Source organism: Rhinatrema bivittatum, chromosome 8, assembly GCF_901001135.1.
Source record: "Rhinatrema bivittatum chromosome 8, aRhiBiv1.1, whole genome shotgun sequence".
NCBI lineage: Eukaryota > Metazoa > Chordata > Amphibia > Gymnophiona > Rhinatrematidae > Rhinatrema > Rhinatrema bivittatum.
In genome coordinates this window covers 46,932,407-46,950,624 of record NC_042622.1, presented here as the reverse complement: position 1 = coordinate 46,950,624, position 18,218 = coordinate 46,932,407, and the positions used below count along the sequence as shown (strand labels likewise).

General features: G+C 42.0%; 1 protein-coding gene across 1 annotated transcript in view; it reads left to right on the top strand.

Annotated features, from left to right (window-relative positions):
- The window catches only part of CTNNBL1 (catenin beta like 1), a 274,155-nt gene extending 256,200 nt beyond the window's left edge, over positions 1-17,955 (top strand). The window contains exons 15-16 of the mRNA XM_029611822.1: positions 10,516-10,588; positions 17,674-17,955. Of these exons, the coding sequence (XP_029467682.1) occupies positions 10,516-10,588; positions 17,674-17,762 (162 nt within the window). The 3' untranslated portion in view covers positions 17,763-17,955. The remainder of the gene's footprint in view (positions 1-10,515; positions 10,589-17,673) is intronic.
- The last annotated feature ends 263 nt before the right edge of the window (positions 17,956-18,218 follow it).

Genomic DNA, 18,218 nt, shown 5'->3' with positions numbered 1-18,218 from the left:
GTCACACTCCTATCCCCTCTATTCAGTGCACTCCATTACCGATATTATAAATCATTTGTTATAGTTTTAGTTCTGAGTTACCTTCTGTTACTGGCTCCTCTTCTCCCCAGTTCTAGTACCCCTGTTATATTGTAACTTTTTGCCTTCCTTTATATTTGTTAGTTATTACCCCTTGTTCCTTGTAAACTGATATGATCTGATCTGTATCATGAATGCTGGTATAAAAAAAGCACTAAATAAATAAAATAAATTTACTGCATAGAAGTTTCAAAAGAGTGAGAGAGTAAACATTGGCCTTAATAAAATTATGTATAGATGTATATCTATTTAGATTTATGAATCACCTAACAATACACTAGGTGATGTACAAATAAAACAAGCATAAAGAAAAACTTACAAGCAGTCACCAACCCCCGCCCCCCCAAAAAAAAAATCCATAGGTGTCAGAAATATCAATAGGGGAGTACTTCAAACAAAGTCCCAATGTCTAATAATATGCCTGTTTAAACAGCCATGTTTTCAGCAAAGTTTTAAGTTTTCAATCTTTCAGCCAGGAGTAAAGCTTCTGGAAAGGAATTCCAGAGGATAGGACCTGCGATGGAGCAGACACAGTCTCTAGTGCTGCATAGTCTCGCATGATGCACTGACAGTACATCCATCAGGCCCCTCTGAGAGGAGTGCAAATGGTGTGTTGTACAATACATATGTAGCAAAGCATTGCCCCATGGTGTCACAGAGGAAGAAATCAATTTAAAAGTGATGACTAGGTTTTTTACTTGATACATTCAGCGAAGGTCTGTAAGCACAGGGGTGATGTGGTCAGATCTTTTCCAACCGGAAATAAGACGGGCAGCAGAATTAAGCAGTAGTTGCAGAGGTTTTAAAGTCACAGCGGGTAAGCCAATAAGGATGGAATTACAATAATCAACCACTGATAAGATTGAAGCTTGGACTACAGTCTGAAAATCCAGCTTCTCTAAGAGGTGTTTCAGACCACTTAACAGGAACTTAGATTTATATAGATATTCCAAGCAAAGCACAGATTTACTGTCCAGTTATGGTTTACTAAACTGAGGTTTACAGAAATGTGATGCCCAAGCTCATATGCAAGTCAGTGAGAATAGTAAAAATTTAATTCAGGAATGCAGGCAGCTCTCCAAACATAAATTTCCAGAGTCGCAGATCACACACACTCCTCTATTCTGGAATGGATTAAGGGTCTTGGGTGACTACTTCCCCTCCCCTTCTTACTTTTTTTCTTAATCTGACCCCTGAATGCTTGGGCTCTGGGTGACTGCCCCATCCATTTCCCCTTAAGCTGACTCTGCTTTTATATACACCCATTCACATATGCAAAAAATAATTTATGAGGTAGATGGCATTTAGAACACAACCAAAGAAATTGCCATACTGAGTCAGTGCAAGGGTCCATCAAGCCCAGTATCCTATTTCCAATCTAGATCCTGGCAAGATCCCAAAGAGTAAATAGATCCCATGCTGCTATTATGGATTGATAAGTAGTGCTATTTCTTAAGTCTACTTGTTTAATAACAGTTTATTGACTTCTCCAGGAATTTGTTCAAACTTTTTTTTTTTTTTAACCCAGCTACCCTAACTGCCTTAACCACATCCTCTGGTAACAGAAACATAAAAATAATGGCAGAAAAGGACCAATGGTTCATCCAGTCTGGTTGGCAAGCTTCCCATGCTAGTAAATGCCGGGCTGTGCAGATTACCCCATCTATCAGTCAGTGCTGCTTGTCGTGCTTTGATTATGGACTGGGCCATAGAAGCAGTCCTGTGTTTTTTCCTTAATTGTCTGCACATCAGTACCCTAGACTGTTAAAATAAATAAATAAATAATAAAATGTAATGGCTCGTGTTGGTTGTCTCTGAATTCAAATTCCTTCCATCCCCACCCCCCTCCTTCAAAGCAGAGAGTGATGTTGCAGTTGCATCAAAAGCATCAAGGCTTATTGGTTAAGGGTAGTGATTTCTGCTCTGTGCAGGTTACCTCCATGCTTATCAATTCCTCAGACCGTTAAAATCAGGGTCCTCATTGGTTGCTATCTAAATCTAATTCCCCTTTTCCCCCTGCTGTTGAAGCAGAGAACAATATTGGAGTTGCATCAAAAGTATCAATGCTTATTGGTTGATGGTAGTAGCTGCCGCACCAGCAAGTTACCCCCATGCATGCTTTCTTTGTTTCCTTTAGGACTTGGCTGTAGAAGCAGTGCTATGATTTTTCCCTTATGTCTGCTTATCAGTATCCCAGACAATGGAAGTCAGGGCTCTCTGTTGTCTGAATCCAATTCCTCTTTTCTTCCTGCCATCTAAGAGGGGAGCAATGCTGCAGTTTCATTAAAGTCTCAAAGCATATTAGTTAAGGGTAGTAGTCTCCATGCCTTCTGCTAAGGGTAGTAACCGCTGTACCAGCAAATTACCCCCCCCCCCCTGCACGCTTATCTCATTTCTGTCCTCTAGCCTTTAGAGATCCACAATGTTTATCCCATTCCCCTTTGAATTTGACAGTTTTCTTCTTCACCACCTCCTCCGGAAGGACATCTCAGGCCTCCACCACCCTCTCCTTGAAGAAATATTTCCTGATGTTGATTCTGAGTGGTTCCCCCTGGAGTTCCATTTTGTGACCCCTAGTTCTATTTTCTTTCCAATGGAAAAGGTTCAAAATCATCATTAACCTTGTAGGTATCTGAAGGTCTGTATCATATCTCCCCTGCACCACCTCTCTTCCAGAGTATATATATTCAGATCCTTCAGCCTCTCCTCATAGGTCTTCCAGTACAGCACCCCCCCCCCTCCCCCTCAATTTTCCTTGCCCTTCTCTGGACCACATCCATCCTGTGTCTATCCTTTTTGAGATATGGACTCCAGAACTGAACATAATACTCCAGGTGAGGCCTCACCAAGGCCCCTCGAGGCCTTCGACTCCTAGGCGATCCCCACCGATATCTGTGCCGGGAACCGTACCTCCACAGGGACCTGTGGAGATACCGGTTTCGCCTTCACTGCCTCCCCCTATAGCTGCTCTGACTTCACCAGCTATAAGGGCGGAACTAGATGGTTATATCTGCCAGGCAGTTCGAGACGCACTCTGAGACATGCCTTCGATGCCAGGACCAACACCGATTTCACCCTCTATGCCAGTTCCATCGCCGGCATCGATTCCAACCCCGTCACCGGTGTCTTTTCCGATACCATCACCGAGTCCATCGCCGGCCCCGGCTCAACCACTGAGACAGACACCCTCACCGGTACCGATGCCTATACCAACGCTGGTGCCAGATATGTCTTTAGCACCAATACTAGCGAAGTTGGACACTCGGTGCCATTCCGGTGCAACCACCTGATGCTCCGACACCAAGACCGATAGGAGAAGAAATAACAAAAGATCTACAGATGCCTGAGCCTATGCCAGGTCCATCGGGAGTCTCTTGTCCAAAATCATCTTTCTCTCCATTGTTTCCATCGAGACCACCAGTGAAACCCTCGATGCCTTCGATGCCATCCTTCCCTCTTCCATCGACTCCTCCACGTCCACATTCCTCGGACACCTGGAATGATCCAGATACCGATTCTTCCTCGGAGGAAGTCCTCTCAGATCCTTCTCCTCCAGAGGAAAGAAGGAAGTCCCCTCCAGAGGACCTCTTTCTCTACTTTCATTAAAGAGATGGCTGACACTATCCCTTTTCAGCTAGTGTTACTAGACAGAAAACACAGGAGGTATTGCAATTTGTGGATTCACCTAAAGAAGTCCTGGCAATACCAGTTCATGAAGTTCTTGTGGAATTACAACACAGGTTGTGGGAGCATCCTTGTACCATACCACCTGTTAATAAACGGACTGATTTATTTATTTATTTAGCATTTTTATATACCGACGTTCTCGATACAAATATCAAATCAGGTCGGTTTACATAAAACAAAACAATTGCGGTGATGCCACCTATCTGGTACAGCATATTCCTGGCTTTCAGAAAACACAACTGCCTCACCAATCTGTGGTAGTAGAGTCGGCTCAAAAGAGGTCTAAAAGGATTAAACCTCATTCATCAAATCTTGCTGGAAAAGAACACAGATTTTTGGATACCATTGGCAGGAAGATGTTCCAAGGTTCAATGCTAGTGTCCAGAATTGTATCCTACCAACTTTATATAACGCAATACCAGCATAATCTGTGGAAACAACTTTAGGAGTTATCAGAATCTCTTCCCAACAATTCCAAGATTCCTTTAACAACAACATGTACAAGGGCCTGGAAGCTGGGAAACATGAAGTTAGAGCAGCATATGACAGTCTTGAAACTTCATCCAGGATGGCTGCTACCGGCATTGGTGCTCGCAGATGGGCCTGGCTGAAGGCCTCCAACCTGCGACCAGAGGTACAAGAGAAGCTTGCTGATCTGCCTTGTACAGGAGATAATCTATTTGGAGACAAGGTATGTGAAGCAGTCTCACAACTGAAGGAACACTCGGAAACCCTACATCAACTTTCCTCTGTTCCACCAGAATCCCAGCCATCTACACGTAGACTTCCAAGGAAGGATTCAAAAAAGCCATATTATAGACCACGGAGATACTATCCTCCTGCAGCCCGTGGTAGGTCATCAAGGCCGGCACAAAGATCACAGACCCGACAACCAAGAGCACCTAGAGCTCAACTTCCACCACAAACAGGTCCGGCTTCGGGATTTTGAAAACTCACCAGAGAACAGAAGCCTGCCTACCAATCTGACCCCAAATTTACCGGTAAGTGGTCGGATCACTTTCTTCCATCAGAATTGGTCGCACATCACTACAGACCAATGGGTACTTTCAATAACATCTCAAGGTTACCATCTGGACTTTCTAACTGTGCCAAACGATACCCCACCCACCTCATTTTGGACAGTGAAAAATCAATCCACACTTTACAAAAATAATTATCCACCCTTCTGAGAGCCAGGGCCATGGAACCAGTTCCCCGACCTCAGCAGGGCAGAGGATTCTACTCCCGTTATTTCCTCATTCCAAAGAAAGCAGAAGGCCTACGTCCCATATTGGACCTCCGGAAGCTCAACAAATACCTATGAAAGGAAAAATTCAGGATAGTATCATTGGGCACAATGTTACCTCTACTTCAAAAAGGAGATTGGCTCTGTTCTCTGGATCTTCAAGATGCTTACGCTCACATACCAAGATTCCCTCCTCATCGCAAGTATCTGCGATTCCTAGTGGGACATCAACATTTCCAGTACTGGGTTCTACCATTCGGTCTTGCCTCAGCACCACGAGTGTTCACAAAGTGCCCGGCAGTGGCAGCAGCCTACTTGCACAAGGAAGGCGTACACGTTTTTCCTTACCTGGAAGACTGGCTCATCAGAAGCTAAACAAGACAAGGAGCTCTCAACTCTCTCAAGCTCACAATAACTCTGCTCCATTTATTGGGATTCCTAATCAACTACCAGAAATCCCATTTCATACCATCTCACCTGCTACAATTCATCGGAGCAGATTTAAACACCATAAAGTCAAAAGCTTTCCTTCCAAAAGACCGTGCACAGACACTCGCCTCATTAGCAGAATCTCTACGCACACGGATGCATGTGACAGCCCATCAATGCCTCACTCTTCTGGGTCACATGGCCTCCACAGTTCATGGTACTCCTATGGCCAGACTAGCCATGAGGGTCACTCAATGGACACTGAGAGCGCAGTGGATACAAACCATTCAACCACTGTCCTATTCAGTTCAAATAACTCAACAACTGCATTCCTCGCTCCTCTGGTGGATGAACATGGAGAACTTGCTCACAGGCCTACCTTTCCAACAACCAATTCCGCAAGTAACGTTAACCTCAGATGCATCCACCTTAGGGTGGGGAGCACACATTGGACATCTCCAAACTCAAGGAACTTGAACGAAACTCGAAACCACATTTCAAATAAATTTCCTAGAGCTTCGAGCTATACATTATGCGCTGCATGCGTTCAAAGACTGCCTTTCACACAAGACTATCCTGATACAAACAGACAACACAGTAGCCATGTGGTAAATAAACAAGGAGGTATGGGCTCGTATCTCCTTTGTCAAGAAGCAGCACAAATTTGGGACTGGGCCCTAACACACTCAATGTTTCTCCGGGCCACTTATCTGGCAGGCATTCACAACGTAGTTGCAGACCACCTCAGTCGTCAATTCCAACCTCACGAGTGGTCCCTGGATCCCTTAGTAGCAACCAGGATATTTCAACGTTGGGGTCAACCAACAGTGGACCTCTTTGCATCCGAACTGAATCACAAAGTGGACAGATTCTGCTCCCTGTACAAGCAGAAAAACAAGTTAGCCAAAGACGCCTTTGCTCACCACTGGAATTCAGGCCTTCTATACGCGTATCCCCCGATACCGCTAATAACCAAGAATCTAGTGAAGCTGCAACAGGACAAGGGGTCCATGATACTCATAGCTCCGTATTGGCCTCGACAAGTATGGTTTCCCATACTCCTCGATCTCTCCATCAGGGAACCAATTCGCCTGGGCACAGCACCCACTCTCATAACTCAGGATCAGGGCAGGTTGCATCATCCCAACCTTCAATCCCTATCCCTCACAGCATGGATGTTGAAAGCTTGATCCTGCAACCTCTCAATCTTTCATCTAATGTCTCTCAAGTGCTTGTAGCTTCACGCAAACCTTCCACACGAAAAAACTATTGTTCTAAGTGGAAAAGATTTACCATGTGGTGTACAAAAGAAGGTATTGACCCTTTCTCCTGCCCCACATCATCTTTATTAGACTATCTGTGGCACCTCTCAGACTCTGGTCTCCAGACCTCATCCATAAGAGTACACTTAAGTGCAATCTCAGCTTATCATAATACCGTCGGGGATGCACCGATATCAGTGCAACCCTTTGTTAGTAGGTTTATGAGAGGTTTAATTCAACTTAAACCTCCTCACCGACCACCAGTTACAGAATGGGACCTTAATGTAGTACTAACGAGGCTCATGCGTTCTCCTTTTGAACCCATGGATTCCTGTGATACTAAGTGTCTTACTTGGAAGACTAGCTTCTTAATAGCCATTACATCTGCTAGGAGAGTTAGTGAGTTGCAAGCACTTGTCACTTACTCACCCTATACAAAATTCCTACATCACCGAGTGGTATTCCATATACACCCAAAATTTCTTCCCATGGTAGTTATGGAATTCCACTTGAATCAGTCCATAGTCTTGCCCACTTTCTTCCCAAAACCGCACTCTCACCAAGGAGAGAGGTCTTGGCACACCTTGGACCTTAAGCGTGCACTTGCATATTACTTAGACCGCACTGCAGCCCATAGAAAATCCACCCAGCTCTTTGTTTCTTTTGCTAAAAACAAACTGGGGAAAGCAGTTGGCAAACACACTCTTTCTAACTGGCTTGCAGATTATATAGAGTTCTGCTATGAAAAGTAGGCCTCCCTCTCCAAGGGCGAGTAAAGGCACATTCAATAAGAGCAATGTCAACCTCAGTAGCACACTATCGTTCTGTGTCAATAGCTGACATATGTAAAGCCGCAACATGGAGTTCTCTTCACACCTTTGCAGCTCACTACTGCCTGAATAAGGAAGGAAGACAGGATTCAGCCTACGGACAGTCTGTCTTAAAGAACTTGTTTCCAGTATAGTCCCAACTCCTTCCACATCCGACCTACTGTGATTTCAGGCTGCCTCATTTTTTCCAACAGTACACCAGTTGTTGTGCCAGTTGCACAAGTTGTACACTGTTGGTCCAACACACAGATGACTCAGCCTGTAGCTTGCTAATCACCAATATGTGAGAACTAACATCCTGCTTGTCCTGGGATAAAGCAAAATTGCTTACCTTGTAATAGGTGTTATCCCAGGGCAGCAGGATGTAGTCCTCATGAAACCCACCCGCCACCCCACGGAGTTGGGTCCGATACGTTTTAATATTTTATTTTTGGCTAAAGCTTATTGCTACAAACGAGACTGAAGGGAGACCCCTGTGGCTCGAGGGATCATGGCATGCTGGGCATGCTCAGTGAGCTCAGGATGCCAGTCAAAAGTTTCTAGAAACTTTGACAGTAAGTTTTCCGTGATAGGGCTCCATCAGTGACGTCACCCATATGTGAGGACTGCATCCTGCTGTCCTGGGATAACACCTATTACAAGGTAAACAATTTTGCTTTCTCAGATTTCTTTTGAATGTGCTACTTACTAACTTCATGGCGTACCCCCTAGTCTTTTTTATTTTTTGAAAGAGTAACTAACCGATTTACATTTACACATTCTATTCCGCTCATGATTTTATAGACCTCTACTGAATCCCCCTTCTGATGTCTCTTCTCCAAGCTGAACAATCTCAATCTCTTTAGCCTTTTTTCATAGGGGAGCCATTCCATCCCCTTTATCATTTTGCTTGCCCTTTTCTGTACATTATCCAATGCAACTAAATCTTTTTTGAGATGTGGAGACCAGAATGACCCATAGTACTCATAAATGTGGCCTCACCATAAGAACATAAGAAATTGCCATACTGGGTCAGACCAAGGGTCCATCAAGCCCAGCATCCTGTTTCCAACAGTGGCCAACAGGCCCTAAGAACCTGGCAAGTACCCAAAAACTAAGTCTATCCCATGCTACTGATGCTAGTAATAGCAGTGGCTATTTTCTAAGTGAACTTGATTAATAGCAGGAATTGGAGGGAATTATGGGGAATTATGACATTCTTCATTTATTCTCATTCCTGTCCTAATATTTGATTTTTGTGATGCCACTGCACACTGAACCGAGGATTTCAAAGTATTGTCCATTCTGATATCGAAGCCGTTTTCATGGGCAGTAACTCCTAATATGGAACCTAATGTCATGCAACTACTGTGTGGGTTGCTTTTCTCCATGTGCATCACTTTGCCCTTGTCCCTATTAAATTTAATCTGCCATATAAATGCCCAGTTTTCCAATCTTGCAAAATGCACCTGCAGTTTTTCGCAATCCATTTATGATTTAAGTTATGAATAATTTTGTATCAACTGCAAATTTGATCACTTTATGGTTTCTCTTTTCCAGATCATTTATAAATATATTAAAAAGCACTGGTCCCACTACAGATCCTTGAAGGCACGCCACGGTTTACCCTTCTCCACTGAGAAAACTGACCATTTAGTTTCTACTTTCTGATTCCTATCTTTTAACTAGTTTGCAGTCCACAATAGGACATTGCCTCCTATCCTAGGACTTTTTAACTTTCACAAGAGTCTCTTATGGGGCACTTTGTCAAATGGCTTCTGAAAATCCAAATACACTGCATCCACGGGCTCACTATTAGCCATATGTTTATTAACCTCTTCCAAAAATGTAGCAGATTGGTAAGGCAAGATTTCCTTTGGGTAAATGAAGGCTAGCTGTGTCCCATGAAACCATTTTTCTATATGTTCTGTGATTTTATTTGTTGGAATAGTTTCCACTGTTTATGTTGTGTGCATTTTGTATATTTTTCTTTTTTTATTTCATCATATCAAAAAAAAAAAAAAATCTCAAATGGAAACAGGAGTAGAGCCAGAGACAGGGCTGCAAATCTCACGCACAAAAACTGACTGATGTTCCTTAAGTCCACAATGATTAGGAGAGTCAAGGTGCAAGCTGAAAGGAATGGTGATGAAGTACTGGGTAACCTGCACATGGTGAGCCAGGTACAACCCTAAAAGACAGACAGGGGGTGTGGGTGCCAGATCCCATGTGGGAATTTGTATACAGAGCTACCCATAGTGAACCAGTCGGTCCAGGGCTGATAGGATGGGTTATTTTGGTCGTTGTCTGCTGTCATTTATTATGTTACCAATTCATTAAGGGGGAAAAAAAAGGAAAAATAAAGTGATGTGCTAAGCAATCCAGGAATTTAAATTCTAATCGCATGTCATCTTACTCAGAAGGAAAAAAAAGACTAGAGATAGAAGTTCAATATCTAAACTGACTTGCCATCAAAATATTCACTGCCAAGCACCCGGATAATTCAAGGGACACACAATTTTAGAAAGAATCCAGCCCACATTTGGTATTGTAGGAGTAGGGTGATAGGTTCACCATCATGAATATTTTGGGTTGTAATATTGAAAGATGTATTTGTAGATAAGCATGCATAATATATCTACATCACCATACATCCGGTGTACTCTGTAGGGCAGTATACAGGCAGCATGCCTGGAGGAGATAACCACACGTCTATTGTGTTTGGAAAGGTCTGGAGGATAGAGAGAGAAGGTGAACAATGTTTTGTGTCACTGTTTTTGGTTGCCTTAAAAGTGATTTAGTTCATATTTGAGTATGAGCCATGTTTATAGCAGCAATATCTGCTATTAATGTGTTTATTCACGCCACATTAAACTGTCTTCTCAGAGAATTGGTATTGCTCAGCAGGGCCAATAGTATGTTTTTTTTTTATAACTCGGCACCCTATTGGGTAATGGTAGCAGCCTAAGAATATACTTTTCTTTCTTTTTTCACCTTTTCTTAGATTCGCCAAAGAGTGCACCAGATTCTGAACATGAGAGGTAGCTCTATCAAAATTGTCCGCCACATCCTAAAGGGTTTGTATTACTGTACTTTTGCAGTTATATTTACCTTTTTGCTTAGTTTCATCTTTCATTGGCTAAATGTCATTCTCTCCAAGAGGCAAGTTCAGAAGATGTAATTGAATGGGCTGCAATTTCTGTTTAAAACAAGGGAATTTGAAAATATATTTCAGATTGACTTTATTGGACTTTTCAGAATGGTAGCATCAAAATTTGCTGGAAAAAAAGATGGAAATAGTTTATATGGATTTTGCTAAAGCTTTTGATCTGTAACCCCCACGAAAGACTGATGAGGTTTAGAGGGGTTTTTTGAGTATATAATGATGGCCGAAGGCAAGGCAGCAGAGGGTTACAATTAATGGGAGCACATTCCACTTGAAATAAAATGACACGTCGTTTATAGGAAAGAGCGATAAGTAATATTGCTATGTTTGCAGATGACACCAAACTGTCGCACAGTAAATATACCATAGCCCTCAATGATTTTCCACCTGGGTCTGCATACCCTGGCCAAATGGGAGAGAGGTAGCAGATGATATGTAACTTGGGTAAGTGTAGGGTAATGATCTTAGGGCACAAGATTAGACAGGTGCAGTATACTTTGAATGGAGTCAGATTTTCTATCACTAACTACAAAAGGATTTGGGTTAGTTAATGATGAACTGGGATCAATGTGCAGATCCAGAGCTGGTATACAAAAAGTAAAGTATGTGAGTAAGGAATAACCCTATTTGTTTTCTTTTTTTCTTCTGGTAACATCCCTTTTGTGTAAGTGTCTGTTTCCCCTCTTATTTATCTCCTAATCCAAAGCATTTATTTCTACCTCCTTATCTCTCCCCTTAAAATTACCTTATGCCTAGTATGATGGCAAAATTCAGCAGTAGCTTTGGCTGGAAATAATGTGGGTTTTTCTTCCAGGAGCTGTTGGTTTCTGTGTTTGCAAAGTTCACTCACTGTTAATGAGATTGTGGGAGCATTTATGACACATCCTAGTGTACAGAAAATAATTTTAAAAAGTCATGTAAAAAAAAGAACTAGAGGGAAAGTCAGCTGGACTAAGAGACTTGTAGTTCTCTAGCAGCAGAGTACTGAAGGGTACGGTGAAAGAGAGACTTTAAGTGTGTGGCTATAAAAAAAAAAAAAAGGAGAAAAAAGGTCACAATTGACATATTTCTAAAAACCTTCGCCCTTCTCTTGAGATCCTCTTTGCCCACGATATCTTACTAGGCTGTTACTGGGAAAAGACATTGTAGAAGGTAAGCTCCAATTTGAAAGAATAAGAGCATAAGCAACTCCACACAGTAGTAGTAGTAGTAGTAATAATAATAATAATAATAATAAAATGTATACAAGTTTCTACCTGCTTCAGGGGGGTTGGGGAATATGGACCCTGTTGTTTTTGGTCGGTTAAAGTCCTTCTATAAGAATGAGACTGTGAATTGGTCTGATTTGCCTCTTTCTGACTGGATTTTGTTTGCTCACACATCCAGATATTGTTGCTTTGCAATGCCATAGGGAACTGAAGCTTGCTCTTTCCATTGTGTGACACTATTGCAGCTTTATCTTCTCTCTTTGCTGCAGTCACTGCCAGTGCAAGAGTAATTTCAGTTGGGCTGTCTGTGTAGTCTGGCAGGTAGAGCAGCTTTTCTCAAATATGGGTATCGATGGATGGAGTCCACTAACGTTAACTGAGTGGTATTTTTTTGAGGGGGAGGGGGGAATATGTTGAGCACTCAACGGGTCAGAGAGCACTCAATCTCGTTGGGCTTAGACTTGCATAGTACGCTCATTGTGGCAGAAGCGTAATGTATGGCAAATCTTGTCCTGCTCTGCAGCTGCCAATGCTATATCAATATTTAATAAAAGCGGGTGAACTGAGTGGAAGTAACTTAGAAACCTCATGAGCAGACAGATTGAAGAGCTCACGTTTTTTCAGAGCAACTTTTCTGAACGGATCAGAACTGTGCAGCATTTCCAGGGAATTGGGCTGACGTCAGTTACATAACATTCCCCACACGTTGTCTTGTGGTTTTTAAGGAGTGGGAAGGAAGCCATATCTGTTGCTTTTTTGGAGCTGGTTCAGTCTGACCAGCCAAAGGCTCAGTAACTTCTCTAACATGCATTGATTGGGTCCATACTTGGGGATAATGTTCACCGTGGGTCCTACGTGAATATGGTGTTGAATATTGCTAGGACGTGATGAGCCTCAGTTCATTTTTAGTAGGGTTTTGTTGAAAAGCAGTAGAAAATCATGCTGGTTCTATTTTAAAAGGAAAAGAAAAATTCTGTCTTAAACTATTAAATAAAATGGAGCGAAATACTCAACTTCTTTAGAGTTTTGGCTATTTTTATTTCTTATTAACTTGGCAAAGCCTGTTTCATCTCTAATATATTAGTGTTCATGGTTATGTTAGTACAAAGCTTAATGTCAGATTAATTTAGCTTACTGTACTCAAGCAACACTCATTAGTTTTAAGCTGTTGCTAGGTGTTTTTAAATAGCATTTATTTTCAGTATTTATATATCCAGTGAATAATGATTATTACTTTCAGAGCCAACTTTAAATTTCAATACCCCATTTCACTCAAAGCATTTTCTTCCAGAATAATTCAAAGCAGAGGACAGTGTCAGAGTGCAGGTCTGTGATAGAGCTGGCCAAGTCTTTTCCAAGCAGAAATCAGTCTCTCCTAGGTGATATTTTGTTCTCTCCTGTCTCAGCCTCTTCTGCGTGGGATATCTGTAGGCAGTAGCATAAGTGCTGCAATGGGAGAGGCACTGTCAGGATGAGAGGAAGCACCAGGCACACTAGGTGGCCACCTAGAGCACCACAGTTTTGGGGATATTGCCATGATGGCATCTCCTCCTTTCCATCTGCACGGAACCAGAAGAGGAACTGGTGTTGCGTGGGCACATGGAAACGAAAAGGAGGAGATGCCATTGCAGCACTGGAAGGAGTAAAGCAGGCTGCATGGCCGGAAGGGGCAGACCAGATTCACAGCTGAGGAATGGAGGAACAGTGAGGCAAAGCAGCGTCTGCCCGCATGGCCCAAAGAAAGAGGAGTCCTGTTGGCCACAGGGACTGAAGGAGGCTACTGCTTCTTATGCTTTTCAGTGCAGGAGAAGATTGTGAAAGAGAGAATGAACATGAGTGTATATTTCAGAGATAGGAGAAAGTTTGTGTGCAACAACCCTTCCCACCCCTCGCCCCACCTAATCCATGAAAATATCAGGGTATCTGGAAGTCAAAAGTTCCCAGGTATTGGACAGAAGGGGATTTTGTTTTTAATTTTTTTTTATTTTCATTATTGGGTATTATTTGATATCTGCTGTTTTGAAATACTTTATTGGTGTTTGGGGGGAAATTCATTAAAAATTTGAGTTTTTAATTATTCTATTCATCTGTTATTTTGAAATATTTTTTATTAGTATGGTTTTACTGTTGACGATTTATATTCTTAATTATGTTTGAGAAGTGGTAATATTCCTGGTTTTCCACCGTTGCACTGCATACAGAGACTGGCTTATTGTAGTTGCCAGTTCATTTTGTCTCCACGTTTCTCTTTATATTTGTGGTCTCTTTATTCTTTATTTGGAGAGACACTTTTTCCGCATGTGTGAGAGGTGACGTATTCTGCTAGTGTGTAGGGAGGTGTGTTAGTATTTTTAGGTTTAATATTTGCAGTGTTGCCTTTTAATAAATGAGGTTTTTATTATTTAGTGCTAGCAGTTAATAGTTTTGGAATGGGAGGTTTATTGTGTTGAAATTGTAATTCCATTTACTCTTGGCTTTCTGAGGGCTGTGTCCACACTCAGCATGCAACCTAAAACCATATGGGTTCTACAGGGTTTTCTGGATGGCACAACAGCAGTACATGTAAATATAGTATTCATGTTTTAAGACTGTACTTTGCATGTAGAATTTATTATAAATGCATACTTTTTAATTGTGTGAGAGTAGAGGGGCTGTAAGGTGTGCCTAAGATGCCAAAATACCCTTGCACCAGCCCTGGTCACTGTATTGAAGCTGCTATGAGTATTGACTGTAAAGAAGAGCACACAAGTTCCATTTTGCTTAGAGTAGCACTAACTATGGAGAGAGAAAATGATTCACTTTTTGGGGAGGGAGGGGGAGAGCTTTACCTGGGAGTGAGGAAGGAGTCGCTGGATGGAACAGTGAAAGTAACTCTTGTAGCATCAGTCATTATAGTTAGTGGGATGGATGTGTACTGTTCGTCAGGTATTTTTGCCTAAAATTTACATTTGTATCATGTTATGGAAGCCAGGTTAAATATTTGATAATGTAGCCTGTACTTCACAGCACAAGACTAATGAATAATACATATATAATTCTTGGTAGGCTAAAAAAAAAAAAAAAAAGCTGGTCCTTCTCAGAGTCCCAGCATAGTGTTGGATGTCCCCAGTAGTTTTGCCCTGTACTAATTATATGTTGTTTGCCAGCAACCTTGCACAGTTTCTTATTTTAGAGAAATCTAAACATGTTGGGCTGTTGAGAAGGAATGGAATAAAAAGAAGTGTCAGGGATCTGGGTATTAAGGATTCTTCTTTTCTCTGAGAACATTATCCTGTCTCATTCATTCCTGTTTTCCCTGGCTTCTAATTGCCAGGCACTGGGAGGGAATGGTGCGCTATTTCAGGCTCTATGTATGTGCAGTCAAGCACCTCCTGTTTATCTCTGCAGATCTGCTTAGCTTGGATTTTCACATGCAGTGTTCCAGTTACTTTGGAGAATTTTGTATGCTAATTGGATCGGCTTTCTTGCTCCTTTATTTATTTTATTCCATGCCTACGTATTTCACAGATTTCCCATGCCTTTCATGAGTCCCGTGGGATTTAGGAGACATGCTTAAGCTGCAGGAGAGAAGAGACATTTTCTTAATCTGCTCTTTTCCCTTCTTGGCAGCTAGCATCCTTGGGGGCTGAGTAACTGTTACAGATGCTGGAAAATGTGGGCAAAGATGGTTGGTGAGGGGAGGGTGAGACCTAGCTGTGCTTCACATCCACTCTGTAGAGTGGAAATTAGTGAGAAAAGAGATCTGCAGCTTGGTCAAAGTATCAAAAGCTGAAAAGCAGATGATTTAAGAAGCATATCAGAATGCACCTGTAAACCAGGTTTAAACTCTTTTGTCTGAAAGTTTGTAAATATGGGAGCAAATTTGCATAATGTGATAGTGACGTCTCACTACTAACCCCTAAACCCCTCATGATTAACCCCATGCTCACTCAGAGGGTCCTACCCAGTACTGCTCAGGCCCATCTGTGCACGTGCCCCTACATTGGTAGCCTCCCACCCTCGAAATGGGTTTCCACTTGCCTTTGTGTAAGTACCCCTCCTGCGAGCTATTCCTTGGTGGTTTCTAGGTACACTGAGTGATTTGAATAAAATGTAATAAAAATCCCAGACTCCAGTCTTGAGTAAAAGATATCCTGAGGCAGAAATCCAGGAACCTCTGTGTTGAGCGATGGAAACAGTAACAGATTTTGCACCTGTGGAAACCTGGATTCTACCCTGAATCAGTGAGGATTCAAAGCCCGGGTTCAGTCCGACCATCACGACAGATTCCTTGCCCACTTGGCATAAGATTTCAAGCCCTACTGCCAAAGATAACCTCGTTCTTCAATAGAATAGTCTCCTAGTATATGAGGTAGAATTAATATCTGTATGGACCAAGACCAGTTTGTCAGACAATGAACCTTCACAACTGTCAGATTTACATTTACTGTCCTCCACCAAAGGAGGAAAATGAAAGACCCCCAAGTGACCCTAGCTTGGGTGTGGATGCAGTCATGGTTAGGGTAAATTCTGCTAGACACTTTTAGAATAAATCAGCCACCAGGACAGAGTCTCTCACATGGCTGAATGCTAAAGATGTTTTTTAATTTTTTTTTTTTTTTTGTTAACACTGAGTATTGGAGTTCTTTCATCATTGAATGGTAAATCTAGTGCTAAAAGTTGTCATCAGCACTTCTGTACCTCTCTGGCATAAGCTTTGAGTTGCATGAAAGCCTTTATTATGAGCAATTTGGAAAAGGCTGGGGACATGGAGATGTTAGCTGATTTGTGTGCTGGAGTGCACTCTCCAAAACAAAGAATTATTTGCCAAAGGCCTCTGGGAGAAAATTCTTTAATATTTATAAATTGCAACAGAAGCTGGGATAACAAGATGTAGTTGATGCCATAGACATCCACACACAATCCATTAGCTGGCCATGACATACTGTTGTGGAACTGAAAAGGTTAAGAACATAGAAGCTTCTTTGGTTAGGGGAAGTTCGTCTGACTAGGCCACCAGGAGACATGATGCAGTAATGGGCAATGTTTCTAAAAGCAGAACATTTCTGTCAGACTCTAGTTTTAATTTATTAGCAACACTGGTATTGGCGTGATTCATTACATAAGGAAAAAGATCACGTCCTGCTACCATTGAGTTGGCATTAAAAGTTGTGACTACTTGTGCAGCTAGATTAATCCAGAGTTGGGCCAACTATGGCCTGTGAGCCACATCCAGCCTGCAGGAGTTTGGTCCCGGCCTGAGGTGGCAACAGTTTTTCACATCTGGCCAGAAGTAACATACTCAGGATGGAAGAGGCAGGGATTGGTTGGATGCATCTCACTGACCTCCAAAGGGGAAACACCCTCTCTGCCTCTCCCCCCCGCACCCCACCTGCTCCAGATACCCTTTGGACACTCATTGGTCTCTCCCCCACCATCTGGACTGAGTACTTAGTGTGACCCTAAAGGCCCAGAAGTTTGCCCGCCCTTGAGTTAAATAGAGGGGACAAGTGCAGGTCAGTTTGAATTTAATTGTCCATTTCTCACAAACTTTCACATTTTGTTTTTTTTGCCAAAATTAGTATTTTGGGTGTTAAGAATGTTAGAAAAGATTTCAAAATGTATTCAAATCATATCTATAGAAGCACAATCTAAAACTGATTTATAGCAAAAAGCTGTATATTTGATGAGTTTCCCCCACCAGGGTCTCCCTTCCTCCAAGTTCTGAGCAAGAGATTTGAATGTCTCTCCTCCTCTGACTGTGCATTGTCTCTGTCTTTCTGGCTAAAAGTTTTCTCTCTCACTACAGAGTTTGCAGAGAACATTGGGGATGGGAAGAGCCAGGAATTCCGGGAGAGCGAGCAGAAGCGGATCATGGAACTGCTGGAGAATTTCTGATACGGTTATGAGAGAGACTATCGATCTGTTGCCTCAGATGGGACCTAGCGCAATGTCTTGCATGGCCACCTCCTGAAATTTTCCAGAGACTCCACAACTCATGACTTTTTATTTTTTTTTAACAGTAAAATATACACAAATGATTTTGAGTGTGAGAATTATTCAAAAATAAAGGTTATTTTTATTAATTTTTTTTTTTATTCAAGTCCTTGATTACCCAAATCCAGTCAGGGGCGCTTTGGTTACTTTTTTGGCTCCTTTTGATCTTCTTTATTGGGACACAATCACATCTGGATATTTGGACTCCAGACTATGACACCTCAACCTTTGTTTGCTGTGATAGTCTCAGAAGGGCACAACAAGTGGATCTATCTTAACTTATTTTGAGTGTTTCTTAGGTAAACTGCTTTGAACTTTGACTAAGCAGTCTATAGTTTTAAATAAATAAATAAATAC